At 41.4% G+C, this 27,473-nt stretch overlaps 1 protein-coding gene across 1 annotated transcript in view; it reads left to right on the top strand.

The window, feature by feature from the left end:
- The first annotated feature begins 9,259 nt into the window (after positions 1–9,259).
- The window catches only part of LOC134355542 (ADP-ribosylation factor-like protein 8A), a 61,446-nt gene continuing 43,232 nt past the window's right edge, over positions 9,260–27,473 (top strand). Inside the window, exon 1 of the mRNA XM_063065554.1 lies at positions 9,260–9,683. Coding sequence (XP_062921624.1) covers positions 9,561–9,683 — 123 coding nt within the window. The 5' untranslated portion in view covers positions 9,260–9,560. The remainder of the gene's footprint in view (positions 9,684–27,473) is intronic.

Below are 27,473 nucleotides of genomic sequence, written 5' to 3'. Positions count from 1 at the left end.
TCTCTTCACATCAGAGGTACAGCCGTGAAAACTGCGAGCAGTTTCAAATTCTTGGGAGTGCATATCTCACACAACCTCTCATAGTCCTAGAGCATGCCCTCCACAGTCAAGAAAGCTCACCAATGCCTCTACTTTCTGAGGAGTCTGAAGAGTGCTGGACTACGCACATCAAAACTAACAGGCGTCTATGGATGCAGAGTTTCGAGCATTCTAACATGCTGGATCACTGAATGGTACAGGATCTGCACTGCAGCGGATAGGAGGGCTCTACAACAGCCAGTTAAAACTGCCCAACGCATCACCAGCACCAGCCTACCCACCATCAAGGACATATATATAGAAAGGTGCTGGGAAAAGGCCAGCAATACCATGAAGGATTCTACCCAATCTGCTCATGAACTGCTTGTCCCACTCCGATCAGGGAAGAGGCTACACAGCATTCATGCCAGGACCACCAGACTCATAAGCTCATATATAATAAGCTAAATTTATGTATATAAGCTAATCTTATGTATTTATATTTATAGTGTTCTTCGTGCTTATTAAGTTTTTTATGCTGCAAGGGATCAGGAGTAACAAATATTTCTTTATCCTTTATACATTTGTACTGATAAATGACAATAAACAGTCTTCAATCATGAATCTTGAAGTTACAATGAAAATTTAGATTTGTCATGTGTCTGTCTGCAGCCTTTAACACATTTAAAGACACTAACATTTTCCATGTCCCTCACCATCTAACAAGCTGATTCCAGTCTTATAAGACCATAAGACATAGGAGCAGAATTGGCCATTCAGCCCATCAACTCTCCTCCACCATTCCATCATGGCTGATATATTATCCCTCTCAACCCCAGCCTCTTATATAAACAACCTGATCTAATCTTCTGGATTTATTCCTCTTACATCTTCTTCACATTTCTTCACAAGGACAACTAATTGGCTCCTCCAATCTCTCAACAAAATGTTAAATTTCAGCAACATCATCCAAAAACTCAAATTCCATTTTCATATATAATTTGCTGACACCCAGCCTCACCTCACCACTTCCTCCTTTTGAACCCTGTACTGTTCTTATATTGTAAGATTGTTTTTCGAAGAACTAGTACAGGTGATCATGTTTTTTCCTCCAACTTAATATTGAGAAAACTGAAGTCTTGATTCTGTTTCCACACTACCTCTTCATTCACTTTCTTACTGACACCACTTATATCTCCTCGGCATATGCTTGAGACTGATCATGTTATGGTCTGGTCCGTGAAGTCCGTATTCCGGTTCATGGTCCGGTCCATCGACCCTTGCTCCAGGTTTTCCTGTCTACCCTGTTTCTGTTCTTGTTCAGCTCTAATTGAGGTAGCTGATGCTCGTTGGGGCTGGCTGCATAAATGCCTTCAGAGACCAGGGCATGGCTGATGGATTGTTCTTGTCCTTACTCCTTGTAACCCTTCCTCTGCCTTCTGTTTCCTTGCCTTGTCTTGCCGGTAACTCTCGCCTCGCCGTACCTAGCTCCATTCCTGTTCATGCCTCCGCCGGGTAAATCAGGCTGTCTTGCCATTACCCTGCAGCTGGTTCTGTCCCTTGCTTCTGTCAGGTAAGCCAGGCTGTCTTGCCGTTACCTGCGGTTGGTTCTGTCCCTTCCTGTCCCTTGCCTCTGTTGGGTAAGCCAGGCCGTCTTGCCGTTACCTGCGGTTGGCTCTGTCCCTTCCTGTCCCATGCCTCCATCGGGTGGTGATCCGCACCCTGCCCAGGAGGAGCCTACCTAGCCTCAAGCCTGAAGACTCCAGCCTCCTGCCTCCTGCCAAGCCTCGCCTCTAGCCTCAAGCCTGAAGACTCCAGCCTCGTCCTGCCTGCCTGCCAAGCCTTGTCCTTGCCTAGTTCTGGGGCCCGAGCCAGAGGCAAGATCCAGGTTCTGGGTCCTTGTCCAGTCTCTGGCTTGGAGTCCAAGCCCAGGCTCCTAGCTCTCTTGTCCAGTCTTGTTCCGGGTTCCCGGTTTTCGTGTCCATGTCCTTGCTCTCATCCTGTACCCTAGTCCTGTCCCTAGTCCTTCAGTGTCTGTGTCTTGCACTTGGGTCCATTTACAGCCACCTCCTTATGACAGATCAAAGTATTTTTCAACATTGATGTCCTATTTGACTCCAGGATCTTCAGTGGTGAGCATAATTTCATCTTCGCAGAGATACCTATTTCAGCTTATCAACTGAAAAAACTCAATGCAAATATGTTATAAGTTATTTTGTGTGTGTGTGTGTGTGTGTGTGTGTGTGTGTGTGTGTCTTTTATTTAACATCTTACTAAAGTTATTGTAAATTCAATATCAGAAATGTTTAAATAATTTTTGTGCATATAGATGAGGGGTGATTGATAAGTTCGTGGCCTAAGGTAGAAGGAGATGGGTTATACAGCTCTCGTTACAGGGACATGCAGTTCAACTCTTTGAGTGATGATGCAGAAAGTTTGAAGTTAATAACTCATCTCCTTCTGCCTTAGGCCATGAACTTATCAATCACTCCTGCTGCGGACCACTTCTGGAGGTCCAAGACGCCGACTTCTACAAAGAAGGGATTCGTATGCTCCACAACCGCTGGATTAGGTGTGTAAATGTAGGAGGGGACTATGTTGAAAAACAAATGCGCTAGGTTTTCTAAAATTGACTCCTTCTACCTTAGGCCATGAACTTATCAATCACCCCTCGTATAGACTTTACTCTGCAACTTGTTTTTAGTAAGTGCATCCTGCTTGACTTTAATTTTTTGACCTTACTGCAATTCTAAGTGGTCATTGATTTCATTTTTGAATTAAAAATCATAATAGTTTGTACATAAGTGCCATAAAAATAGCTGCTTTATCCTTGCCAACTTTATAGTCTTTATTTGCAGAGAAATATAATAGCATTATTCTCAAGCCATCTGATGTAGTTTGCATTGCTCAAGTGAAACTAAGATGCACCCAATCTGTTCTTTCATCTCATACTTGTTTTAGTAGTCATGATTGCAGACAATCATGACCCTGTAAGTTATGAAATTGCATTTTTGATTTCATTACATGAGAAGCTAGCTGACAGACAGGTCCAGCCCCTTTTATGGAATCTGTCCAATTTTCATCCCTTTTTAACTTAAATATGTTAGATCTCAAATAGAAGGAACAATAGTGCAGCCATATTATCACGAAAGTGATAAGGATAAAAATTTACCCTATCTAACTTGATCTGTCACTTATGCACAATATTTTTCTTTTAAGCTATCTGAAATATTTGCAACACATTTCTTATAGCTCTGTAATCGCAATCTGTTTGCTAACCTGATGCAATGTATTTATTTAATCTTGTCATCTACATTCTCTCATTCATCCTTGAGAAGTCCTACATTCTTGATTGTTTTCTTTTAATATGTTGCTTTTCTTTTATATATTTAATCTTCAAATTTTTCCTTTTTGCTGTATTTAATGTAATTACCCAATTTTTGTATAAAGTAGTAAGGTTTTTGGTAATATCTATCTTGCCAATAATACCCTCATCCCAGAAATTAATTATAATATTCATTTGGAAGATGGTGAAAGAACAGATTTCCAATTTCCAAATCAATTTTTATAGGTGGATGAAACTCAAGGTCCATGAGGCAGTCCTCATTAGGGGACCTGAGATTGAGAGTGTCAATAACTTTAAATTCTTTGGAGTAATGTCAGAGGATCTGTTGTGGAACCAGCATGGAAATGTCATTACGAAGAAGGCACAGCAGCACATCTACTTTCTTAGAAGATTATGCACATTCAATATGTCATCTCAAACTTTGACAAGCTTCTATAGATACACAGTGGAGAGTATCCTGACTGGTTGCATCATGACCTAGTATGGAAACACTATGTCCAAGAATGGAAAAGCCTACCAGAAGTGATGGATACAGTGCATTCCATCACAGGCAAAGCCCTCCCTATCATTGTGAACATTTACAGGAGAGGAGCCACAAGAAAGCAGCATCCATCATCAAGGATGCTTACCATCCAGGCCATGCTCTCTTCTTGCTGCTGCCATCCGGAAAGAGTACAGGAGCCTCGGGAATCATGCCACCCAGCTCAGGAACAGTTATTACCCTTCAACCATTATGCTCCTGAACCAGTGTGGAACCAGCTCAACTCTGAACGTATGATTCTACTTTCAATGATTCTACAACTCACATTCTCAGTATTATTTATGTGTCTATTATTTGCATTTGAAGATGTTGTCTTCTTTTGGACTTTGCTTTATTTATCAGTGGAACACTCACAGCATGCTGGAGGAACTCAGCAGGTCGGGCAGCATCAGTGGAAGTGATGAGTCGTCGTTTCGGGCTGGAACCCTTCGTCAGGACTGAACAAAGAAAGAGGGGGAAGGATTTGAAGAATGCTTGTAGGCTCAGTTGAAAGACCAGTAATTTGAAAGACAAAGGGGTGGGGGAGGGGAAGCAGGGACGTCATAGGCAGGAAAACAATGGGTAGTAGAAGAAGGAGGCGGAACCATGAGGGAGGGGGCAGAGTGAAATAGGGATAGAGGAAGGGAGGGGGAGGGAATTACCGGAAGTTGGAGAATTCTATCTTCATACCAAGGGTCTGGAGACTACCTAGACAGTATATGAGGTGTTACTTCTCCAACCTAAGTTTAGCCTCATCATGGCAGTAGAGGAGGCCATGTATGGACATATCTGAATGGGAATGGGAAGCAGAGTTGAAGTGGGTGGCTACCAGGAGATCCTGTCTGTTGTGGCGGACGGAGTGGAGGTGCTCGACGAAGCGGTCCCCCAATCTGCGTCGAGTTTCACCGATGTAGAGGAGGCCGCACCGGGAGTACTGGATGCAATATATGACCCCAACAGACTCACAAGTGAAGTGTTGACTCACCTGGAAGGACTGTTTAGGGCCCTGAATGGTGGCAAGAGAGGAGGTGTAGGGACAGGTGTAGAACTTACGCTTACAGGGATAAGTGCAGGGTGGGAGATCTGTGGGGATGGACGTGCGGATAAGGGAGTCGCGGAGGCACCGATCCCTGCGGAAAGCGGAGATGGGTGGAGAGGGAAAGATGTGCTTAGTGGTGGGGTCCTGTTGAAGGTGGCGGAAGTTGCGGAGGATAATGTGCTGGATCTGGAGGCTGGTGGGGTGGTAGGTGAGGACAAGGGGAACTCTGTCCCTGTTGTAGTGGTGGGAGGATGGGGTGAGGGCCGAAGTGCAGGAAATGGAGGAGATGTGAGTGAGGGCATCATTGATGATGGTAGAAGGGAAACCACGATCCTTAAAGAAAGAGGACATTTGAGATGTCCTGGAACGGAAAGCCTCATCCTGGGAGCAGATGCGGCGGAGACGGAGGAACTGGGAATAGGGAATGGCATTTTTGCATGTGGTGGGGTGGGAAGAGGTCTAGTCGAGGTAGTTATGAGAGTCAGTGGGCTTGTAGAAGATGTCAGTGGACAGTCTGTCTTCAGAGATGGAGACAGTCTGTCTTCATCGAGAACGGGGAGAGAAGTGTCCGAGATAGACCAAGTGAATTTGAGGGCTGGGTGGAAGTTTGAAGTAAAGTCGATGAAATTAACGAGCTCAGCATGGGTGCAGGAAGCAGCACCAATGTAGTCGTCAATGTACCGAAGGAAAAGTTGGGGAGCAGTACCAGAATGGGTTTGGAGCACAGACTGTCCCACGTAACCAACGAAGAGGCAGGCGTAGTTGGGTCCCATGTGAGTTCCCATAGCTACACCCTTAGTCTGAAGAAAGTGGGAAGAGCCAAAAGAGAAGTTATTGAGTGTGGGAACCAGTTCCGCCAACCAGAGGAGGATAGTGGTGGTGGGGAACTGGTGAGGTCTATTATCCAGGAAGTAGCGGAGGGCTTTGAGGCCTTCTTGATGGGGAATGGAGGTGTATAAGGATTGGACATTCATAGTAAGAATGAAATGGTTGGAACCGGGGAACTGGAAGTTATTGAAGAGGTGGAGGGCATGGGATGTATCCCGGATGTAGGTGGGGAGGGACTGAACTATGGGTGAGAAAATGGAGTCCAGGTAGGCAGATACAAGTTCGGTGAGACAGGAGCAGGCAGAAACTATGGGTCTACCGGGACAGTCAGGCTTGTGTATCTTTGGGAGGAGGTAAAACTGAGTGGTACAGGGTGTGGGAATAATGAGTTTAGTGGCTGAGGATGGATGGTCTCCAGAGTTGATAAGGGCGGTGAAGGTGCGGGAGACAATGGTTTGATGTCTTTTGGTGGGGTCCTGTTCCAGGGGTAAGGAAGAGGAGGTGTCAGAGAGGTGTCAGGTGTCATTCTTCTACTTCCCATTGTTTTCCTGCCTATGATGTCCCTGCTTCCCTTCCCCCACCCCTTTGTCTTTCAAATTACTAGTCTTTCAACTGAACCTACAAGCATTCTTCAAATCCTTCCCCCTCCTTCTTTGTTCAGTCCTGACAAAGGGTTCCAGCCTGAAACATCGACTCATCGTTTCCACTGATGCTGCCCAACCTGCTGAGTTCCTCCAGCGTGATATGAGTGTTGCTTTGATCCCAGCATCTGCAGATTATTTTGTGTTTATTTATCAGTGTTTGTTTGTAGTTTTTCATTGATTTTATTGTATTTCTTTGCTCTACTGTGAAAGCACTGGCTGTTGTTTCTTGATGTCCCACCTTTTCACAAAGGTTGATCTATTTTTTTTCCTTGTGTGCTGGTTAATCTGAATTTGGATTGGCACTATTTTATTTATTTATTTAGAGAGAGGGTATGGAACAGGCCTTTCCAGCCCAAAGAGCCTCACCGCCCAGCAACCCACCTATTTAATCCTAGTCTAGTCACAGGACAATTTACAATGACCAATTAACCTGCTAACCGGTACATCTTTGGACTGTGGGCAGAAGCTGGAGCACACGGAGGAAACCCAAGTGCTTATGTGAAGGAACATACAAACTCATTTCAGACTGCATTGGAATTGTACTCCTAACTTTGACACTCTGAGTTGTAATAGCGCTATGCTAACTGCTACACTACCATGGCCCCTTGTGCTCTCGGTGTGATTTCTCTCTGTGCTATTGTTTCCCTCCCTCCTTTCTATCTTAATTGATTTTTATTTCCCACATAACTTTATTTCCCTCTTTTTTTTCTTTTTTTTCTGCTTCCTCCACCTTTCTGTATTTTGTTTAAATTTTAAGCAGAATTGGTGAATGGTAATGAAAGGCATGGCAAAGAACAAAGCAACCAGTAGCTGTAGGGTATATTCGAAGTGGATTCTGGAAGGAAGATATGGCCCTCAGCCACTCCTTGTACTGTATGTAATTTCTGCAACTTGTTTGCACTTGTGCATTTCGCATCTTTAACTTTCGCATGTTCCTTCCTCACCAGGGATAATTTATATGCACCTGACTCCCCGAGATATTGGAATTTGATAATGACCATATAACTTATTACATCATATGAGTTGATAGATAAATATTAACTCAGATGATCAGATTTAACTATTTTGCTAGTCTTCAATATAATCCAATGGAATTTTTCAATCTCACTGAGAATAAGACTCACTTGAGATATTGAACTTTCCAACTAATGGTAGAAGCTAAAAAAAAATATTTCAATTGTTTAACAAAAGAGTATGGTTGATGTACTCTATTAATGAAGTTGCAACTTGAGGCCCACTATTCAAAGAAAATAAAAATAACAATTTATTTTAATGCCAATTGACCTTCAATCAAGTTTATTGTCATTTATCTATATACACGTAGACCATCAAATGAGAAACTGTTTCTCCGAGCCAGGTGTGAAGCTCCCTAATGTTGTCATAGCCAGGGGATGAGCTCCTACTACTTATAAGGTGTTCCAAATGGTGTGCGTCACTAACAACCTCTGACACCCAAGTCCAACTCTTGGCCTTCATGTGTGGCTTAGCCACTAGGCCCAGTGGAACTGTTTCTACTGACAAGAGAAGAGGCAAAGGCAGACCACTGGCGCCTCAAAACTAGTTGCTTTGGGCAGGTGGGGCTCGTCAGCCTTGGATGGCAGCCCGCCTAGGAGAAGGAAAACTTTGATTTTAAACCTCCACTGCCTTGTGGCCTTACCCACCCATGGGAAAGGCTTCGGTAGTAAACCCCGAGTAAGAAATCCAGAGCCGAAATCCCTAAGGCAGTTTGATGTTGTTTACAACTTCACTCTGGCAACTTCTGCGACCACACTGGTGCCAAGCTGTATTGGTGCTTGCCCTTCCTTTGGACTACAGTGATGTGGCGAGGGGGAACCTACTGCATGGACAATAGCCGGTTCTTCAAATCTTCCTGCCCAGGCTTGTGCTCTGGAGAGGACATAGTGCGCCAGAGGCGGAAACCCATGATCCCCTGGGTTCAATGGCTGCCTACTACAATACATAACACACAGAACACATCATAATTTATGAAACTAGGATGAAATCTACAGATGGATTATACATAAGTAAACAAACTAAAGAGCATAAATTAAATATTGTAAGGTACAGAACAGATTAACCAGTGACACTTTGAATGTGATGCGGCAGGGAGTTCAGAAGCCTAATGACCTGAGGGAAGAAATTGTTTCCCATTCTGACCATTCTTGATTTTATGCATCAGAGTCTCCTGCCTGATGGTAGAAAGTCAAAGAGGATACTGGATAGATGGGTGCTCATTGCAATGTCTAGGAATTAGACTTCAATTTCTGGAGAAATTACAAATATAAGTGGTTGTCAGTCATTTTGCACAAGCCTTTACCTGTTTACATGCCCGCCATTTGTTAAAGTAAGCAGAGAATTACATGTTCACTATGGAACAAAAACTCTCGGTTTTCTGATCATGATTGTAATTCTTAACAGTTACTCCAAGTTGCCAGAATACCTCAAAAAAATATTGTGTCAAATCAATGAATAACTTCATCTCCGGTTAGAAACATTTGTTTTATTTCCACAGTACTGGAAGTCTAAAAAAAATAGGAGAAAGCATTAGAATATCTCTTTAACCATTAACCAAATAACCAGTTTTTGTTGTAAAGAACCTTTTATGAAGTAAGGGCTTTTTAATCAAACAAAATTGGCATCAATCTATTGAGTTGACTGGTCCTCTTGACTTTGTATAATCTAATGCTGAGATATACAGATGGTAGAATAGTTTTCCAAAGGCTTGGTTGAAGGAAAGTAGAGAGGCTTCGGAAGGAATTACAGTGCATTTTGAAAACTATTCTGAAAGAGATTTGTCCCAACACGGCTTCAGCGATATTGTTTTGCTCTGGTTCTCGACGGGCCGCTGTAACTCCTTCAGGTAGGGGGCGCGCCAGGGATTGGGAGAAGGAATTAGGGCGGTGTGCTTTTCGGATCCTGGGCCTCCAGCTACGTTTACTGTGTCTGCGGAGGAGAAAGGCATTCCTTTTTTTTAACTAATTCCCCTACAGCTTGGCTGGCAGCCGCGCTCCTGGTTAACGTCGAGATTAAGGAAGGATCCAGCGGCGAAGATAGACGAAGGCCCCGTCTTAGAGAGGAGCCCAGACCCAGACAGCTTGGTGCCGTTAGGTTAGCGGCTTCAGCTCTGCTCCCCTCCTCTGCCAGTCACAAGACACAGCCGGGGTGATGTTGGCCCTCTTCAGCAAGCTGCTGGACTGGTTCAAGTCCCTGTTCTGGAAGGAGGAGATGGAGCTGACACTGGTGGGATTGCAGTATTCGGGGAAGACGACGTTTGTCAATGTGATAGCGGTAGAGTATCCGCGGTAATAATACACGGCGGCGAGGGAGGTGTTGGTGCTAAGAGATTTATTTTGTTCAAAGAATTTCTCATTAGGTTTAGTCTTTCCAGGAGCTAAACGTGTCAATTTTGGTGTTGACTATGCTTGTATTATTTTATTCTCATTGAAAAATCGTGTCTTCATTTAGCTTTTTTTAATATGGTGTTTTTTAATAACCTCGACCCTTTTGCGCATGCTCCTTGCTTTCGGCTTTAACTTCCTGATCTAGTTTCTTAACCCGTTACTGCCCATCAGTACATCCAGCATTGCAATATTTCGTATGGTTCGTTCCTGTTTTGTGGGTGGATGTTGCGATGCCTGTGCACTAGACACATTCAGTCACTCGTCATCATTTCTGAAAATAAATTGGGCAACACCGAAAACAATTTTTAAAAATTTTTTTAACGAAGATTTTGAGGGAGTTGGTATATTGTGGACTGTTAACTGTGGTGTGACCTTCATGCACGTCGAATATCTAAAGAATGTTTTATCCCAAAAAACTTTATATGGAGCTTTTGCATAAATGTATGAAGTTACAATTAAAAATTAAGCTTAGTCCCATGAAATACTATATTTAACTAAACAATTGAGGTAGAAAAGCTGGTTGTCAGGGAATGCTGAAAAAAGTAGACCAATTTAGACCCTTGAGTGTGCCTTTCTTGCACAGCTGTGACCTAATTCCATATTATACATGTATTTATTCCACATCTCTTGGTTAACAGTATATAGACCTCATTTAAGAGCAGAGTTTTAAATTTGATTGAGGTAGATCACAGACAAGTAGTGTGAGTTAGCTATCGTAGATAATAAAGGGAAGGGCTGTAAACTAATGACTACAATTTAAACAATTTATATAAATTTGTGCTGGAGAACTCAGCAAGTCAAGAAGCATTCATGGAGGTGAATAAACAGTCAACATTTTGGGTCAGGACCCTTTATCACAACTCAAAATATGTAAAGTGGTCCAATCACAGCTATCAAGAAGTCTTAAAGGGAATACTGATATAGTGGATTCTGGTTAATTGGGTCATCGGCTAATCTGGGCAGGCACTTACTTGGGACAACTCTTAAAGAAACTAATTGAGATAATAGCTGGGATCTTTGTTTATTTGGGACAACATACTGCTTAATTGGGACAGGAGACTTGCTGGATAGTTTTAACTAGTGCAGTCGCGTGCACTTGCAAGGCAGTTAGGCAGTATACTGCTTAAAACGAACAGTTTTAAATAGTGTTGGTTGTGTGTGTTTGTGTTCAAAAAGCAGTGATTTTTGTCACTAATAGTTGATGAGAAATAAGCAGTAAGGCAACTCAGGATTTGTTGTCCAAGGTTTCAGACATTCAGGCTTGGAGATGCCAGAAACAGCCAGGAATGAAAGTGAAATGAGTTCACTATTTCAACAAGTTAATCATTCATCTTGGTAAAATGAAAATGAAGATTTGGAGGATGTAATAGTCTGAAGTACTCTAAGAAGGCAGTCCATTATCTGTACTTGGTGTGTTCACTGATTTTGTTCATTTAATCAATGAAAAGAACACAGCAGATGAATTCTTCCATTGATAACTATTAGGAACTAATACCATTTTTTTAGAACTGTAGAGGGTATTGGTAGTGTATTAATTTGATTTGTATTTCATTTAAACACATAAATTGTTACTCAGTTAAACAGTAGTTTGACTTTTTTTACACCTTTTAACCATGAAACTTCAGCTAGGGTGAAATAGGTTGGTTGCTGGGTGGTGCAGCTTGTTAAACTGGAAAGACCTGTTCCAAGCTGTATCTTAAAATAAAATTTTAAAAAGTGTTCTGGCTTCTGGCTTCTTCCTCTGTCCTGATGAAAGGTCCTGGCCTGAAATGTCGACTATTTAATCCTTTCCAAAGATGCTGTCTGACCTGCTGAGTTCCTTCAGGATTTTGTGTGTCTTGCTCTGGATTTCAGCACCTTGTGTCTAAGAGTATTTTGTTCTGCAATGGTTGGTCGGAACACATTGGGAGCGCTCTGACAAGTATTGGTCTCCTTATTTAGGGAAGGGTCTCCACAACATGGCGCCATTAAGTGGCGACTCTTAGTGTGCAGCTCTGATGGGAATCATCAAATATTCCTGATGAGGACTCCTACAGCTGAGCTCCACAGTCACGGCCGTGGGTACTTCAGTAAGAAGCATCATTTTAAGATGTTTAAAAAATCTATTGATAATGAAGCTCGATGAACCTTGGACAGCAAACTTGGGTCAGTTCCCTTTTAAGAAAACGGAAGCGGGTAAGCTGTGCTGATCAACAGGTATGATTGAAATGTAGAGGCCTGAGACTTGCACTACTGGATTATCCTGCTGGTGAATGTAGTCTCTGGAAAATAAAATTGAGGACCTCAAAGCAAGATTGCTGTACCAGAGAGACATCAGGGAGTTCTGTGTACTCTGCTTTATGAAGGTAGCAAATATAACCCCATTCTATAACAAAGGAGGGAGGTGGTAACTGGTGAGCTGACGATCAATTAGGTTAACATCAGTAGTGGGAAAAGAGCTGGGATTTATTATTATGAAATTGGGACAGGTACTTGGAAATGTGGAATAAACTAGTTGGGATATAGTGTTTTTAGAATTTCAGAAGGTCCTGAAAACATGCCACACAAGAGATTTATGAAGAAAATTGCAGCACATCAAAATGTGGAAAATACAGTCGATTCCAGTTAATAGGGCATCGGTTAATCACGGCAGCCACCTATTTGAAATAACTCTTAAAAGAACAAAAACGATTTGAGAAAATAGTTGGGATTCCCTTTGATTTCTGGGATTTGGGACACTATGCCACTTAATTGGGACAAGAGATTATTGCTGAACAGTTGCTAACCAGCGTCAGTCGTGTGTACTTGTATGGCCGTTAGAGACTACACAGTACTTAAAGTGAACGGTTTTTAAATAGTATCAGTTGCCCTGCCAAAGGGTTTCAGCCTGAAACATCAGCTGTACTTTTCTCCATAGATGCTGCCTGGCCTGCTGAGCTCCTCTAGCGCTTTGTGTGTGTTGATCGGTTGTTTGTATTTGTGTTCAAAAAGTAGAGATATATTGTCACTGATAATTGGCAAAAAATCAGTAAGACAATTCAGAACTCTTTCGCTCTTTGCAGTTTCAAGCATTCAGGCTTGGAGATGCCAGAAACAGCTAGCTGGGAGTGAATATGAAACTATTTTGCTACTTCAGGTTAGGAACTATGAAGTATTTGAAGGTATTGACAATCATCTTGAATGTTACAATGAAAGTGAAGATTTGGGGAACTATTAGGAACTAATATACAGTTTTATAGTACTGTAGTAGCATTGGCACTGTTCTAATTTGTTTATTTCATTTAAACACACTTTGTTACTCAGTTAACCAATTTATTTTTTTAATACCTTTTTAACTATTTCCATGAAGCTTTGTCTAATTGGGGCAGCCACTAAATTGGGCCAAAATGTACTGGTCTTGATGTGTCCCAATTAACTGGAATTCACTGTACTAGTTTGGACTGAGGATTAGTTATTGAGCAAAAATGGACTAGGAACAAATGGGTTGTTTTCATTTTGGCCTTGATTAGTAGGGGGATAGAGTTTAAGAGTCATGAGGTAATTTTGCAGCTCTATAAAACCTCTAGTTAGTCCACACTTGAAATACTTTGTCTAGTTCAGTTCGCCTTATTATAGGAAGGATAGAAAACTTGAGAGGGTGCAGAGGAAATCTACCAGGGTGCTGCCTGGATTAAAGAGCATGTCTAGCTAAAGTATGAAAATAGGTTGAGCGAACTAGGGCTTTTCTGTTTCGAGAAAAGGAGGATGAGAGGTGACTTTAGAGAGGTGTAGAAGATTATAAGAGGCCTAGATCGAGTAGATAGTTAGAGACATTTTCCCAGGGCGGATATGATTAATACGAGGGGTCGTCATTTAAGGTGATGGGAGAATGTCAGAGGTACGTTTTTTACGCAGGCAGTAGTGATTGCGTGGAACTCACTGCCAGGGATGGTGGTAGGAGCAGATACATTAGGAACATTTAAGAAACTCATGGAAAATAGAAAAGTAGAGGGCTGTTTAGGAGGGAAGAGTTAGATTGATGTTGGAGTAGGTTATAAGGTCAGCAGAATATGAAAGAAATCTTGCAGTAGAGAAAATGAACGAAGGGCTATCTTCATAAAGCAAGAAAAAATCTACAGATACTGGAAATCAAAGTTAACATACAAAATGCTGGAGGAACTCAGCAGGCCAGGCAGCATCCTTCACTATCAATGCTCTCTTTCTACTTCATCACCAGCCTCTGCATCCCCACATAATTCTCCGTAACTTATACCATCTCCAACAGGATCCCACCACCAAGCACATCTTTCCCTCTCTCATTCCCCCTCCAAATTTCTGCTTTTCACAGCGATCTCCCCCATGCGATGCCCTTGTTCAATGTCCCTCCTCACTGATCTCCCTCATGATATTTATCCTTGCAAGCAGAACAAGTGCCACACCTGCCCCTACACCACCTCCATCACTGCCATTCAGGACCCCAAATAGTCCTTGTAGTTGGGGTGACACTTCACATACGAGTCTGTTGGGTCATCTACTGTGTCTGGTGCTCCTGGTGTGGCTTCCTGTGCATCAGTGACATTGCTTTGCCAAGCACCTATGTTCCATCTGCCAGAAAAAGCAGGATCTCCTGGATTCCACCCATTTCAGTTCTACTTCCCATTCCCATTCCCATTCTTACATGTTGGTCCATGGCCTGCTTTACTGCCATGATAGTTTGAGGAGCAGCACCTTGTATTCCATTTTTTTTATGATTATGAAGACACGTAGTCCTCTTTTATTGTCATTTAGTAATGCATGCATTAAGAAATGGTACATTATTTCCTCCGGTGTGATACTACAAAACACAGGACAAACCAAGACTGAAAAAATTGACAAAACCACATAGTTATAACATATAGTTACAAACAGTGTAACAATACTATAACTTGATGAAGAAGTCTGTGAGCACAGTAAAGTTCAAAGTTTCTCAAATGTCCCACATGTCACGCAGACGGGAGAAGGAAGAAAAACTCTCCCTGCCATGCCGATCACAATCCGACTCTGAGTCATCGGAAAACTTGGAGCTCTGATCAGCTCTCCGACACCGAGTACTGAGCGCCATCTCTGTGTGAACAATTCGACCTCCTTCTCAGTTGCCAAAAGCAGGCAAGGCCGGGGATTTTGAGGTCTACCCTCCGAAAGATTCACGACCACACAGTAACGACAGCAGCGAACGGGCGTTTCAGAAATTTCTCCAGATGTTCCTCTGTGCTTTCATGTCCATTCACCATTAAATCAGAATTGTCCACGGCCCCTATTTAACGGATACGATATCATTTTCACCGGAGAGCTGCGCATGCGATAGCCTCTCACCTTATCTCCTTACCTGCCCATCATCATCTTCCAGTGGTCCTCCCCTTCCCTTTCTTTCATGGCCTTTTTTCTTCTCAGAATCCACATTCTCCAGCTCTTTTATCTCTTTCAACAATTAACTTCCCAGCTCTCTGCTTCACTCATCCTCCTCTCCCAGTTTCACCTAGTAATCTCGGGATTACTGCCTGTGCCACGCGACAGTGAGAGTAGGAATGCGATGAGGTGGAGGATAAATGCGTGGCTGAGGGATTGGAGCAGGGGGCAGGGATTCAAGTTTTTGGATCATTGGGACCTCTTTTGGCGCAGGTGTGACCTGTACAAAAAGGACGGGTTACACTTAAATCCTAGGGGGACCAATATCCTGGCAGGGAGATTAGCGGGGGCTACTGAGGTGACTTTAAACTAGAATGGTTGGGGGGTGGGAATCAAATTAAAGCGGCTAGGTGTGAGGAGGTTAGTTCACAACAGAGGGATGGGAACCAGTGCAGAGAGACAGAGGGGTGTAAAGTGAGCGTAGAAGCAAAAAGTACAAAGGGGAAAAATAAAAGTGGCAGGCCGACAAATCCAGGGCAAGCATTAAAAAGGGCTAAGAGAGTTGTAAAAGAGCGCCTGAAGGCTTTATGTGTCAATGCAAGGAGCATTCGTAATAAGGTGGATGAATTGAAAGTGCAGATTGTTATTAATGATTATGATATAGTTGGGATCACAGAGACATGGCTCCAGGGTGACCAGGGATGGGAGCTCAACGTTCAGGGATATTCAATATTCAGGAGGGATAGACATGAAGGAAGGGGAGGTGGGGTGGCGTTGCTGGTTAAAAAAGAGATTAACGCAATAGAAAGGAAGGACATAAGCCGGGAAGATGTGGAATCGATATGGGTAGAGCTGCGTAACACTAAGGGGCAGAAGACGCTGGTGGGAGTTGTGTACAGGCCACCTAACAGTAGCAGTGAGGTCGGAGATGGTATTAAACAGGAAATTAGAAATGTGTGCAATAAAGGAACAGCAGTTATAATGGGTGACTTCAATCTACATGTAGACTGGGTGAACCAAATTGGTAAAGGTGCTGAGGAAGAGGATTTCTTGGAATGTATGCGGGATGGTTTTTTGAACCAACATGTCGAGGAACCGACTAGAGAGCAGGCTATTCTGGACTGGGTTTTGAGCAATGAGGAAGGGTTAATCAGCGATCTTGTCGTGAGAGGCCCCTTGGGTAAGAGTGACCATAATATGGTGGAATTCTTCATTAACATGGAGAGTGACGTAGTTAATTCAGAAACAAAGGTTCTGAACTTAAAGAGGGGTAACTTTGAAGGTATGAGACGTGAATTAGCTAAGATAGACTGGCAAATGACACTTCAAGGATTGACGGTGGATATGCAATGGCAGGCATTTAAAGGATGCATGGATGAACTACAACAATTGTTCATCCCAGTTTGGCAAAAGAATAAATCAAGGAAGGTAGTGCACCCGTGGCTGACAAGAGAAATTAGGGATAGTATCAATTCCAAAGAAGTAGCATACAAATTAGCCAGAGAAAGTGGCTCACCTGAGGACTGGGAGAAATTCAGAGTTCAGCAGAGGAGGACAAAGGGCTTAATTAGGAAGGGGAAAAAAGATTATGAGAGAAAACTGGCAGAGAACATAAAAACGGACTGTAAAAGCTTTTATAGATATGTAAAAAGGAAAAGACTGATAAAGACAAATGTAGGTCCCCTGCAAACAGAAACAGGTGAATTGATTATGGGGAGCAAGGACATGGCAGACCAATTGAATAATTACTTTGGTTCTGTCTTCACTAAGGAGGACATAAATAATCTTCCAGAAATAGTAAGGGACAAAGGGTCCAGTGAGATGGAGGAACTGAGCGAAATACATGTTAGTAGGGAAGTGGTGTTAGGTAAATTGAAGGGATTGAAGGCAGATAAATCCCCAGGGCCAGATGGTCTGCATCCCAGAGTGCTTAAGGAAGTGGCCCAAGAAATAGTGGATGCATTAGTGATAATTTTTCAAAACTCGTTAGATTCTGGACTAGTTCCTGAGGATTGGAGGGTGGCTAATGTAACTCCACTTTTTAAAAAAGGAGGGAGAGAGAAACCGGGGAATTATAGGCCGGTTAGCCTAACGTCGGTGGTGGGGAAACTGCTGGAGTCAGTTATCAAGGATGTGATAACAGCACATTTGGAAAGCGGTGAAATGATCGGACAAAGTCAGCATGGATTTGTGAAAGGAAAATCATGTCTGACGAATCTCATAGAATTTTTTGAGGATGTAACTAGCAGAGTGGATAGGGGAGAACCAGTGGATGTGGTATATTTGGATTTTCAAAAGGCTTTTGACAAGGTCCCACACAGGAGATTAGTGTGCAAACTTAAAGCACACGGTATTGGGGGTAAGGTATTGGTGTGGGTGGAGAATTGGTTAGCAGACAGGAAGCAAAGAGTGGGAATAAACGGGACCTTTTCAGAATGGCAGGCGGTGACTAGTGGGGTACCGCAAGGCTCAGTGCTGGGACCCCAGTTGTTTACAATATATATTAATGACTTGGATGAGGGAATTAAATGCAGCATCTCCAAGTTTGCGGATGACACGAAGCTGGGTGGCAGTGTTAGCAGTGAGGAGGATGCTAAGAGGATGCAGGGTGACTTGGATAGGTTGGGTGAGTGGGCAAACTCATGGCAGATGCAATTTAATGTGGATAAATGTGAAGTTATCCACTTTGGTGGCAAAAATAGGAAAACAGATTATTATCTGAATGGTGGCCGATTAGGAAAAGGGGAGGTGCAACGAGACCTGGGTGTCATTATACACCAGTCATTGAAAGTGGGCATGCAGGTACAGCAGGCGGTGAAAAAGGCGAATGGTATGCTGGCATTTATAGCGAGAGGATTCGAGTACAGGAGCAGGGAGGTACTACTGCAGTTGTACAAGGCCTTGGTGAGACCACACCTGGAGTATTGTGTGCAGTTTTGGTCCCCTAATCTGAGGAAAGACATCTTTGCCATAGAGGGCGTACAAAGAAGGTTCACCAGATTGATTCCTGGGATGGCAGGTCTTTCATATGAAGAAAGACTGGATGAACTGGGCTTGTACTCGTTGGAATTTAGAAGATTGAGGGGGGATCTGATTGAAACGTATAAGATCCTAAAGGGATTGGACAGGCTAGATGCGGGAAGATTGTTCCCGATGTTGGGGAGGTCTAGAACGAGGGGTCACAGTTTGAGGATAGAGGGGAAGCCTTTTAGGACCGAGGTTAGGAAAAACTTCTTCACACAGAGAGTGGTGAATCTGTGGAATTCTCTGCCACAGCAAACTGTTGAGGCCAGTTCATTAGCTATGTTTAAAAGGAAGTTAGATATGGCCCTTGTGGCTACAGGGGTCAGGGGGTATGGAGGGAAGGCTGGGTTCTGAGTTGGATGATCAGCCATGATCATAATAAATGGCGGTGCAGGCTCGAAGGGCCGAATGGCCTACTCCTGCACCTATTTTCTATGTTTCTATGTTTCTATCACCTACTACCTTGTACTACTTCCTCCCCTCCCCCACCTTCTTACTCTGACTTCTCAGCTCTTTTTTCCAGTCCTGCTAAAGGGTCTCAGCCTGAAATGTCAACTGTTTACTCTTTTCCATAGATGCTGCCTGGTCTGCTAAGTTTTCTGTGTATTTCTAGGGGTTATCTTTGCATTACAGAGAACAGGAAAGTAGAGCCCAGGTGATGTGTTTCAAGTACATCATTTTCAGTATCCTTTAAAGTATACCTTTCAGGTATGCATTATCTGGTTTCAGGCAGCAGGCTGGGTAAGAAAAAGGCTATTTTAATGGGAGCTTCAAAGGTAGCAGGATCAATGTTGTTGAAGTCATCCAGAACTGCAGAAACCTGGTGAATGGAGGACTTAAAAAAAAAATTGATGGATGATGTATTGAAAGTAGACTTGCAAGTGAATCGCGTGACGACAAACCAAGTTATCAGAAGATTGATGCTGATGAGAGAGATAAGGGAGACAAATGGAGAAACGTTCAAAATGTTAATGAGAGAAGAGAGAGAGATAACGAAAAGAGACACCAGTCCGAGTATTGACAGACCAGTTGCTTTGAACCTGAACTGTTTGAAGTTTGATGGACAGGCGATACCCCAGCAGGGGGATAAAAGGAACAGGTCCACTAAGGCACGACACCACGAGATCATGAGATAACGAGACCCTGGAAGAGCAGTGTGCCCCCACAAGTTGGTGAGAGTTTAGAGGTCTCGTCGCGGGACCGACCATAGACGCACAGGGTGAAAAGGTACGATCGGCAGGAACCTGGTGTGTGTGTCCGCCCTTGCCTGGGTGCCGGGTTCACCGCGGAAGAGCGGTCGTGTTCGGAACGGAGGGGTCACAGTCGGTGACCTCAGAAGACATTAAAAGGGTTCGCCCAAAAGCTAACTGCGAAGAACAAAGGTCTGTCTGAATCAGATTTGCATATTATATCTCTCTTTCTCTCTCTCTCTCTCTCTCTCCAACGGCACAACAGCGATTACTGCGAACTGTACTAAGCTGAACTGAACTCTGCGTCACTTGAGACTGATCATTTTACCCCTAGACTGCGATAGAGCTTGTTTGATTCCTATTACCTTAGTTCTGTGTACATGTGTGTTTTATCATTGCTAATCTGTTGCATTTATATCCTTACGATTAGAGTACTGTGTTACTTATTTCTTTAATAAAACTTTCTTAGTTCCAGTAATCCAGACTCCAACTAAGTGGTCCATTTCTGCTGGTTTGGCAACCCAGTTACGGGGTACGTAACAATAGTGAGAGTTTTTCTTCACGGGCTGGTTATAAGACAAGTAGGGTTGGAAGGGAGAAAGGGTGTATGTGGTGAGTTGCAAGGAAGTGGTTTAGATGGCAATATTTCTGATGTAGGCATGTATATTTACTCATTGTGACCCTGTGTGAAGGGAAGGGAATGATCATGTATTTGCATTTAGAAAAGGGATTACCGAAGCTCGGAATAGTGAGCCCCATGTATAAAGCGTAATGAATTGAGATGCAATTTGAACTCAGAAGTCATGTGTTGTAGAGGCAAGGAAGTAAACAGATGATGCTACTGTTTAGCTCAGCACAGGTTTGTAAAGTGTGTTTTTGCTAATACATGGGATAAGTCCATTTCTGAAGTGCATTCCTTTTGTTAGAGTGTTAAATGTGAAAATTATTGAATGGAGCGGTTAGGTGAGACAAGCATTGGTCGTTTGGGAGAGCACTACATTTGTTATTTAAAATAAACAGCATTAAATCTTTCTGCAAAGGCAACCAACCTAAGTCTGAAAAATAAAAGTAATCAAACTATTACACCATAGGAAGGTAAAGAAGGTAATTGGTGATTAGATGTTTTGGGCTGAGACCATGCAGCAGGATTTCTGATTTCTTCTTGGTTTGCAATAATACAATTTAATGTAATGTTCATTCCTAGTATTTGAATTTCCCCTGACACTGATATATTGATGAGCCTGATAAAGCTTTATATGCATTGTATTCACTCTGGCTGACATAGTCTCACTGGTTGAAGAATCATCAATGGTCCTATCTCACTGGAGTGCCTTTCTTTCCATTGCTTTGTCTCTTAACTGAGTTTGCTAGCATTTTATCATTTTCCATCTCTCCGGTCTATCCATTGACTCTGCTTGTTTTATTTCTGTTCTCAATATGTAAAACATTAGAAGTACGATATATCTTGAAATTCCAGCATCTGCAGATTTCCTCGTGTTTGTGTGTTGATATCTTGGGAATGTTTAGTTGATCAAATAAAACCACACTAAAAGTTAATAAATAACTATTTCAAAAGGAGAAAAATTGAGCATTTGAAATATCTGTTTTAAAATGTTCTCTGTATCCCACATGATAAAACAGTTTTCAAATCATTTTTGATTTTCATTTGCTATATTAAGATCAGTGCAGGGGCTGGAAATCTGAAAATATAAATGGCGAAAACACTTAGCAGATCATTCAGCATCTGTGGAAAAGGAAGCAGAGCTAAGTTTCAGATTGAAGACTTCGTCATCTTTTAAATAACCAACTATTTCTTCATTGCATATAAACTTCAGCATTATATCAACAATAGATAATTAATTTCCCTATTTATTCTTTCTGGGTCCTTATCCATGTGGTTTTAACTATGCTTCCTGAATATTCCTTTAAATATCCTTCCCACAACTTGGTGAGTTTTGGGGAAAAAAAATTCAGCAAAATGCTCTATGATCTCTACAGCCATTTCATTTAAAGCTACTGGATGTAGATCCACTGGATTATGTGATTTGACTATCTTTTTATCTTTTTATCTTTTAACAGATCTTCAATACTTTAGCCGCCTTGTTCTGAATTGTTAGAATATTATTGCCTCCTGTTAACCTTAGGATATTTGCGGTGCTCTTCACCACACAGTCTGGCATCAATTTAATTTAACTATCATTTTTTTGTTTCCTGTTATTAGTTCCCCAGACTCACTTTACAGGAGTGCTACAATTGCTTTTGCTACCATTTTTCTAAATATTTGGTATATCCAATTTGTGTTACCTGTCAGTTTACTATCATAAACAATTTTCTTCCTTCTTATTAGCTTTTTGGTTTCTCTTAGAAGATTCCTGAATAATTTTTATTCCTCCAATCCACCACAAGCTTTTGTTCCGTTCCTAGATATTTTGCTGCAGAAGATTTATCTTTCTCACTGGGATAAATTGCTGCTGAGCATTATAACATAGCTCATCTTTGCTCATTGCTCATCTACTAACCTATCCTTTTGTAATATTCTCTCTGTGTTTACTTCAGAGAACTCTTCCTTCATACTTGTGTAGTGTCCAAATTTAAGCATTTGGACTTGGATCGTTTGCCTTCAATCTTATTTGGGCAGTCACTCTCTGCTCCCTAAGGATCATCAGCTACAAGATCTTTTATTAATCCTACATCTGCCATTACAATGTATCTAAGGAATTTTGGCAAATTAATGCCAATGCACAAATTATTTCACTAGTTTTTGCTTTTAAGACACTAGGGTGAATTCCATCAGGATCTGGAGAGTTGAAAGCCTACACTGCCAATAACTTGATGTTCCTGGGTTTCTCTTTCCAGTTACTGATACATACTACACTTCATTGAATCTAGTTAAAATATATCTGATCCGCTTCGAGCCAACTCCAAACAAAAAATACATGAGAGACTTCAGATGCTGGAAATCTGGGGCACCTGGTAAACTCACTAAGTTCCTCCAGCATTTTGTGTTGCTCAAAAAAAACCTCAAGTCTATGATGCATCATTCTCCAGATTGCTTTCTCTTTATGCACTGATGTACCCATGTCTCCTATACTTATCCGTGTTCATCTGCTTATTTCTTACAAGCAGAAAGTCATTCATTTAACCAAGGTCATGCACGTCCATCCAATCTATCCCATTGGTCTCATTTCCTTCTCTTATTTCCCAGCCATCCTGCATCTTGTTACGTACATATCTACTTTTCTTTAATTATTTTGCCTCTTAATTACATCACATAATAATGACATGAAAAGTGATCGTGACATTGACTAGAGAGAATTCTAACATTTTGAATTGCATTTGAGTTTGTCCTTTGGAGAGCCATTTAGTTTTACAGTGGTGCTAGAAAGTTTGTGAACCCTGTAGAGTTTTCTCTGTGTCTGCATAAATATGACCTAAAATGTGATCAGACCTTCATGTGTCCTAAAACTAGATAAAGAGAACCCAATTAAATAAATAACACAGTAAACATTATCTTTGTTCATTTATTTATTGAGGAAAATGATTCAATATTATATGTATTTGTTGGAAAAAGTATGTGAACCTTTGCTTTCAGTTACTGGTGTGACCCCCTTGTACAGCAATAACTTCAGTCAAACATTTCTGATAACTGTTGATCAGTCCTGCACATCGACTTAGAGAAATTTTAGGACGTTCCTCCTTACAAAACTGCTTCAATTCTGGGATGTTGCTAGGCTTCTTTATATGAACTGCTTGCTTCAGGTCACTCCAGAATATTTCTATAGGATTAAGGTCAGGACTTTGACTTGGCTATTCCAAAACATAAATTTTTTTCTTTTTAAACCATTCTGTTATTGATTTACTCTTGTCTTTTGGATTATTGTCTTGTTGCATTATCAGCAGTTTCAAATTCCTGGGTGTCAAGTAACTTGGTTCCAACATACCAATGTAGTTATGAAAAAAAGGCAAGACAGCAGCTATACTTCATTAGGAGTTTGAAGAGATTTGGTATGTCAACAAATACACTCAAAAACTTCTATAGATGTACTGTGGAGAGCATTCTGACAGGCTGCATCACTGTCTGGTATGGGGGGAGGACCTATTGCACAGGAGCGAAAGAAGCTGCAGAGGGTTGTAAATCTAGTCAGCTTCATCTTGGGTACCAGCCTACAAAGTACCCGGGACATCTTTAGGGAGCGGTGTCTCAGAAAGGTAGCGTCCATTATTAAGGATCTCCAGCACCCAGGGCATGCCCTTTTCTCGCTGTTACCATCAGGTAGGAGGTACAGAAGCCTGAAGGCACACACTCAGCGATTCAGGAACAACTTCTTCCTCTGCCATCTGATTCCTAAATGGACATTGAACCCTTGGACACTACCTCACTTTTTTAGTATACAGTATTTCTGTTTTTTTTGCATGTTTTTAAAATCAATGTATGTCTACTGTAATTGATTTATTTATTAGTATTTTTATTTTTTTTCTCTTCTATGTTATGTTGAACATTGAACTGCTGCTGCTAAGTTAATAAATTTCATGTCACATGCCAGTGATAATAAATCTGATTCTGAACTTCTATGAAGCTTCAGGTGACGGATCGCCACCCTGACATTCTCCAGTAAAATGTCTTGATACAACTTTGAATTCATTGTTCCCTCAATGATTGCAAACTGTCCAGGCCGCAAGGCAGCAAAGATCCCCAAACCATGATGCTCCTTGCACCATGCATCACAGTTTCAATGAAGGTTTGGTGTAGGTGTGCAGTGCCTTCTCCCTCCAGGCTTAGCAATCGTCTCATCTGCCCACAGAGCATTGTTCAAGAAGCTTTGTAGAACATCCGGGTGGTCTTTTACAAACTTGAGACGTGCAGATATGATTTGGCGCAGTTTCCACCATGGTGTCCTTCCATGAACACCCTTCTTGTTCAGTGTTTTTCCTAGAGTGGACACATGAACAGAAACTTAAGTAAGTTCTAGAGATTTCTGCCAGTCTTAGGTTCTTTTACACTTTCTTCAGCATTGCACGTTGTGCTCTTGATGTTATCTTTACAGGATGCCCACTCCTAAGCTCCCTGCATTTGCAGACAACCCACACCTCCAATCTTATGGATTAGAACACCTGAGTCCAAATAGTAGACACAAAATACTCTGCAGATGCTGGGGTCAAAGCAACACACACAACACGCTGGAGGAACTCAGCAGGTCGGGCAACATCTGTGGAAACGAGCAATCAATGTTTCGGGCTGAGACCCTTCATCAGGACTGAAGAGGGAGGGGGCAGGGGTCCTATAAAAGGTGTGGGGGGAGGGTGGGAAGGAGAAGGCTGGTAGGTGCCAGGTGAAAAACCAGTAAGGGGAAAGATAGGGGAAAGCACAATGGGTAGTAGTTTTTGTAGAAGGCATTACCCCAGATGTTCACATACTTTTTCCAACAAACACATGTAATATTGGATATTTTTTCTTAATAAATTAATAAATGAACAAGTATAATGTTTTTGTTTTATTTATTTAATTGGGTCCTCTTTATCCAGTTTTAGGACTTGAGTGAAATTCTGATCACATTTTAGGTCATATTTATGCAGACACTGAGAAAATTGTACAGGGTTCACAAACTTTCGATCACCACTGTAATTACACAAGTTGAGTGAATAGAATATGTGCAATTATCAGCAACTCTTGGTTGGCAACAATGAATTGCAAGTTAGATGGAAAACAACTAGGTTATAAGTAGATAAATTCCTATTTTTCTAACTGTGTGTGTGTTTAAAAAACAAAAAAAAAAATTGGCATGTAAATATATTTTTGTTCTCTATTTGCCAGAGCAGCTTTTTAAAAATACAGTTGCCAATGTTATTTCTTTATATATTTGCTCAGGGTCCATTTGCCTTTAGGAACTAGATTGAAACTACAAAGGACTCCTGTAGCAAGATATTTTCATTCAATTAGATCGTAACAAAATTTGAATGTTATTCCAGAGTTCAAAGGCAATTTCCCCTCTGTGCTATTTGGGTAACTGCATTGCCTTCTAGATTGTGTAATGTGTCAACAATGTCATTCTGATTTCAGTAAAGAAGGATTAGAAATGGCTGAGTTCAGTAAATTCCTTAATCCTGGTATATTTATGTTAATGTTAAATATTAACATAGTTTAGATAGGAGATATTTTCAATTCTTCGCTAAATGTAGTGTAATCTAGTTTGTTTTCTTATAGTGTTAAATGGTTCAGTTTATGAAATTAAAATAAAGATGGTATGAATTTGACAATAAGAGCTCCTACATACAAGAAATTCTCATGAATTTGTGTGACTTTTCACTACACGCTTGCACGTGGTTCCTTTTGAATTAGAAATCTTAAGTATGCATCTTTTCTTCCAGACCTTCACTGATCAGACACTTGGGTTAGTTGCTATCACCTTTGACCATTCCTAATAGTAAGTTGAGTGTCTGCCCATCCAAGGAAAGTACACAGAACCTCTCTCTTTATATCCACCACAATTTTCTACTCTAATCTCAGTCAATGCTAGGCACCTGATAGTTAAAATAATTGATTTTAAACTTGTGCTTTTGAGAAATGGAAAGCTGAGTCACAATGATAGAAATTTTAAGTATATAAAAACATAGCTCCACTTGTGCATGCGTAGATACTGTGTCATGCAAATGTGCCAAACTGGACTGTTTTTAAAACAAAAACAGATATATTGAAGCACAATTAATTCATACTTTCTCATAATCATGATCAACTTGGAATAATGCAATAATCTTTTGTTTTTAATTCTGCAGTGAATTGTAGAAATATTGCTGAGACTGGCAAGAAACAAGTATGGCTTTTTTTCCTTCAACCGTAAACTGTTTAAACAGCTTTTTTTTTAATGTTGAGGAAATACGTTGTTTCATAAAGGAAGGGAAAAATATACAGTGGATTCTGATTAATTGAGCCATTGATTAATCAGGACAGCCACTTATTTGAGACAACTCTTGGAGAACAAAAACTAATTGAGGAGATAGCTGGGATTCCTGTCATTTATTTAGTACTCTGTGCCACTTAATTGGGATAGGAGACTGTTACCAAAGAGTTTCTAACTAGCATCAGTCACGTTTATTTGTGTGGCCGTTCAACACTACACCGTGCTTAGAGTGAATACTTTAAATAGCATCAGTTGTTTTTGTTTCTGTTCAAATAACAGTGATTTTTATCGCTGATAGTTGGCAAGAAATTAGCAGTAAAACAATTCAGAACTCTTTTGCTCACTGTGGTTTCGAGCATTCAGGCTAGCTGAAAAAAATCTCCCTACAAGATCAAATTAAAAGCCTAACACCAGTCATTGTCAGCTGGGAGAGATAACTAAAGTGCGAAAATTTGCTAATGTAGGTTTGACACATCAGCATTATAAACTGCGAGAAGAATGGGTATTAAGCGAGGGGCAATGGGACATTCCAAAAATGAAAGCATGAAGTTAAGGATACACAATTAATGGTTTTCTATTGTAACTGGGCAAGGTGTGTGTATTAGAGGGTCAACGTTAAAAACCATCAAAGGAGCTTTCTCAGAAGCTGGGTCAGGAAGAATTTAAAATAAAAGATGGTTGATTGTCTCACTGGAAATGTAGGTACCACATTAAATTCAAGAAAGAACATGCCAAGATAGTGCTGATGCTGTAAGTACAGAAACATGGAAATCTACAAAAGCTCCCAGACTTGCTTCATAAAGTTTGTGCAGATGATATCTACAATGCCAATGAAACAGACCTTTTTTTAAATCGTGCCACGCAAGATGGTTCCCTTTGCTACAAACATACAATACTATCAGCTTCAAAGAAAGCAATGGGTTGCATAAGATGAGCTAGTGACTGCAGAGGATGCCAAGAAACTTACTGTTGGATTACTCCACTATTTCATGCGGGGAAGGGAGACCATTATCCACACTGACTTTGTTCATTTACAGTCAATTAAACGAACATGGCAGCGTACTCTGGCTGAATTCCTCCATCGATAACTACTTAGAACTAATACAACTAATACTTTAGTAGTGTTGGTAACGTTCTAATTTGTTACTTAGTTAAACAGTAGTTTTATCTTTTTTTTCTACCTTTTTAAAACTATTCCCATGAAACTTCAGCTAATTGGGCCAA

The sequence above is a fragment of the Mobula hypostoma genome, chromosome 13 (assembly GCF_963921235.1).
Source record: "Mobula hypostoma chromosome 13, sMobHyp1.1, whole genome shotgun sequence".
NCBI classification, from domain to species: domain Eukaryota; kingdom Metazoa; phylum Chordata; class Chondrichthyes; order Myliobatiformes; family Myliobatidae; genus Mobula; species Mobula hypostoma.
Note: the sequence above shows the minus strand (reverse complement) of the source record. Positions and strands in the feature narration are given on the sequence as shown.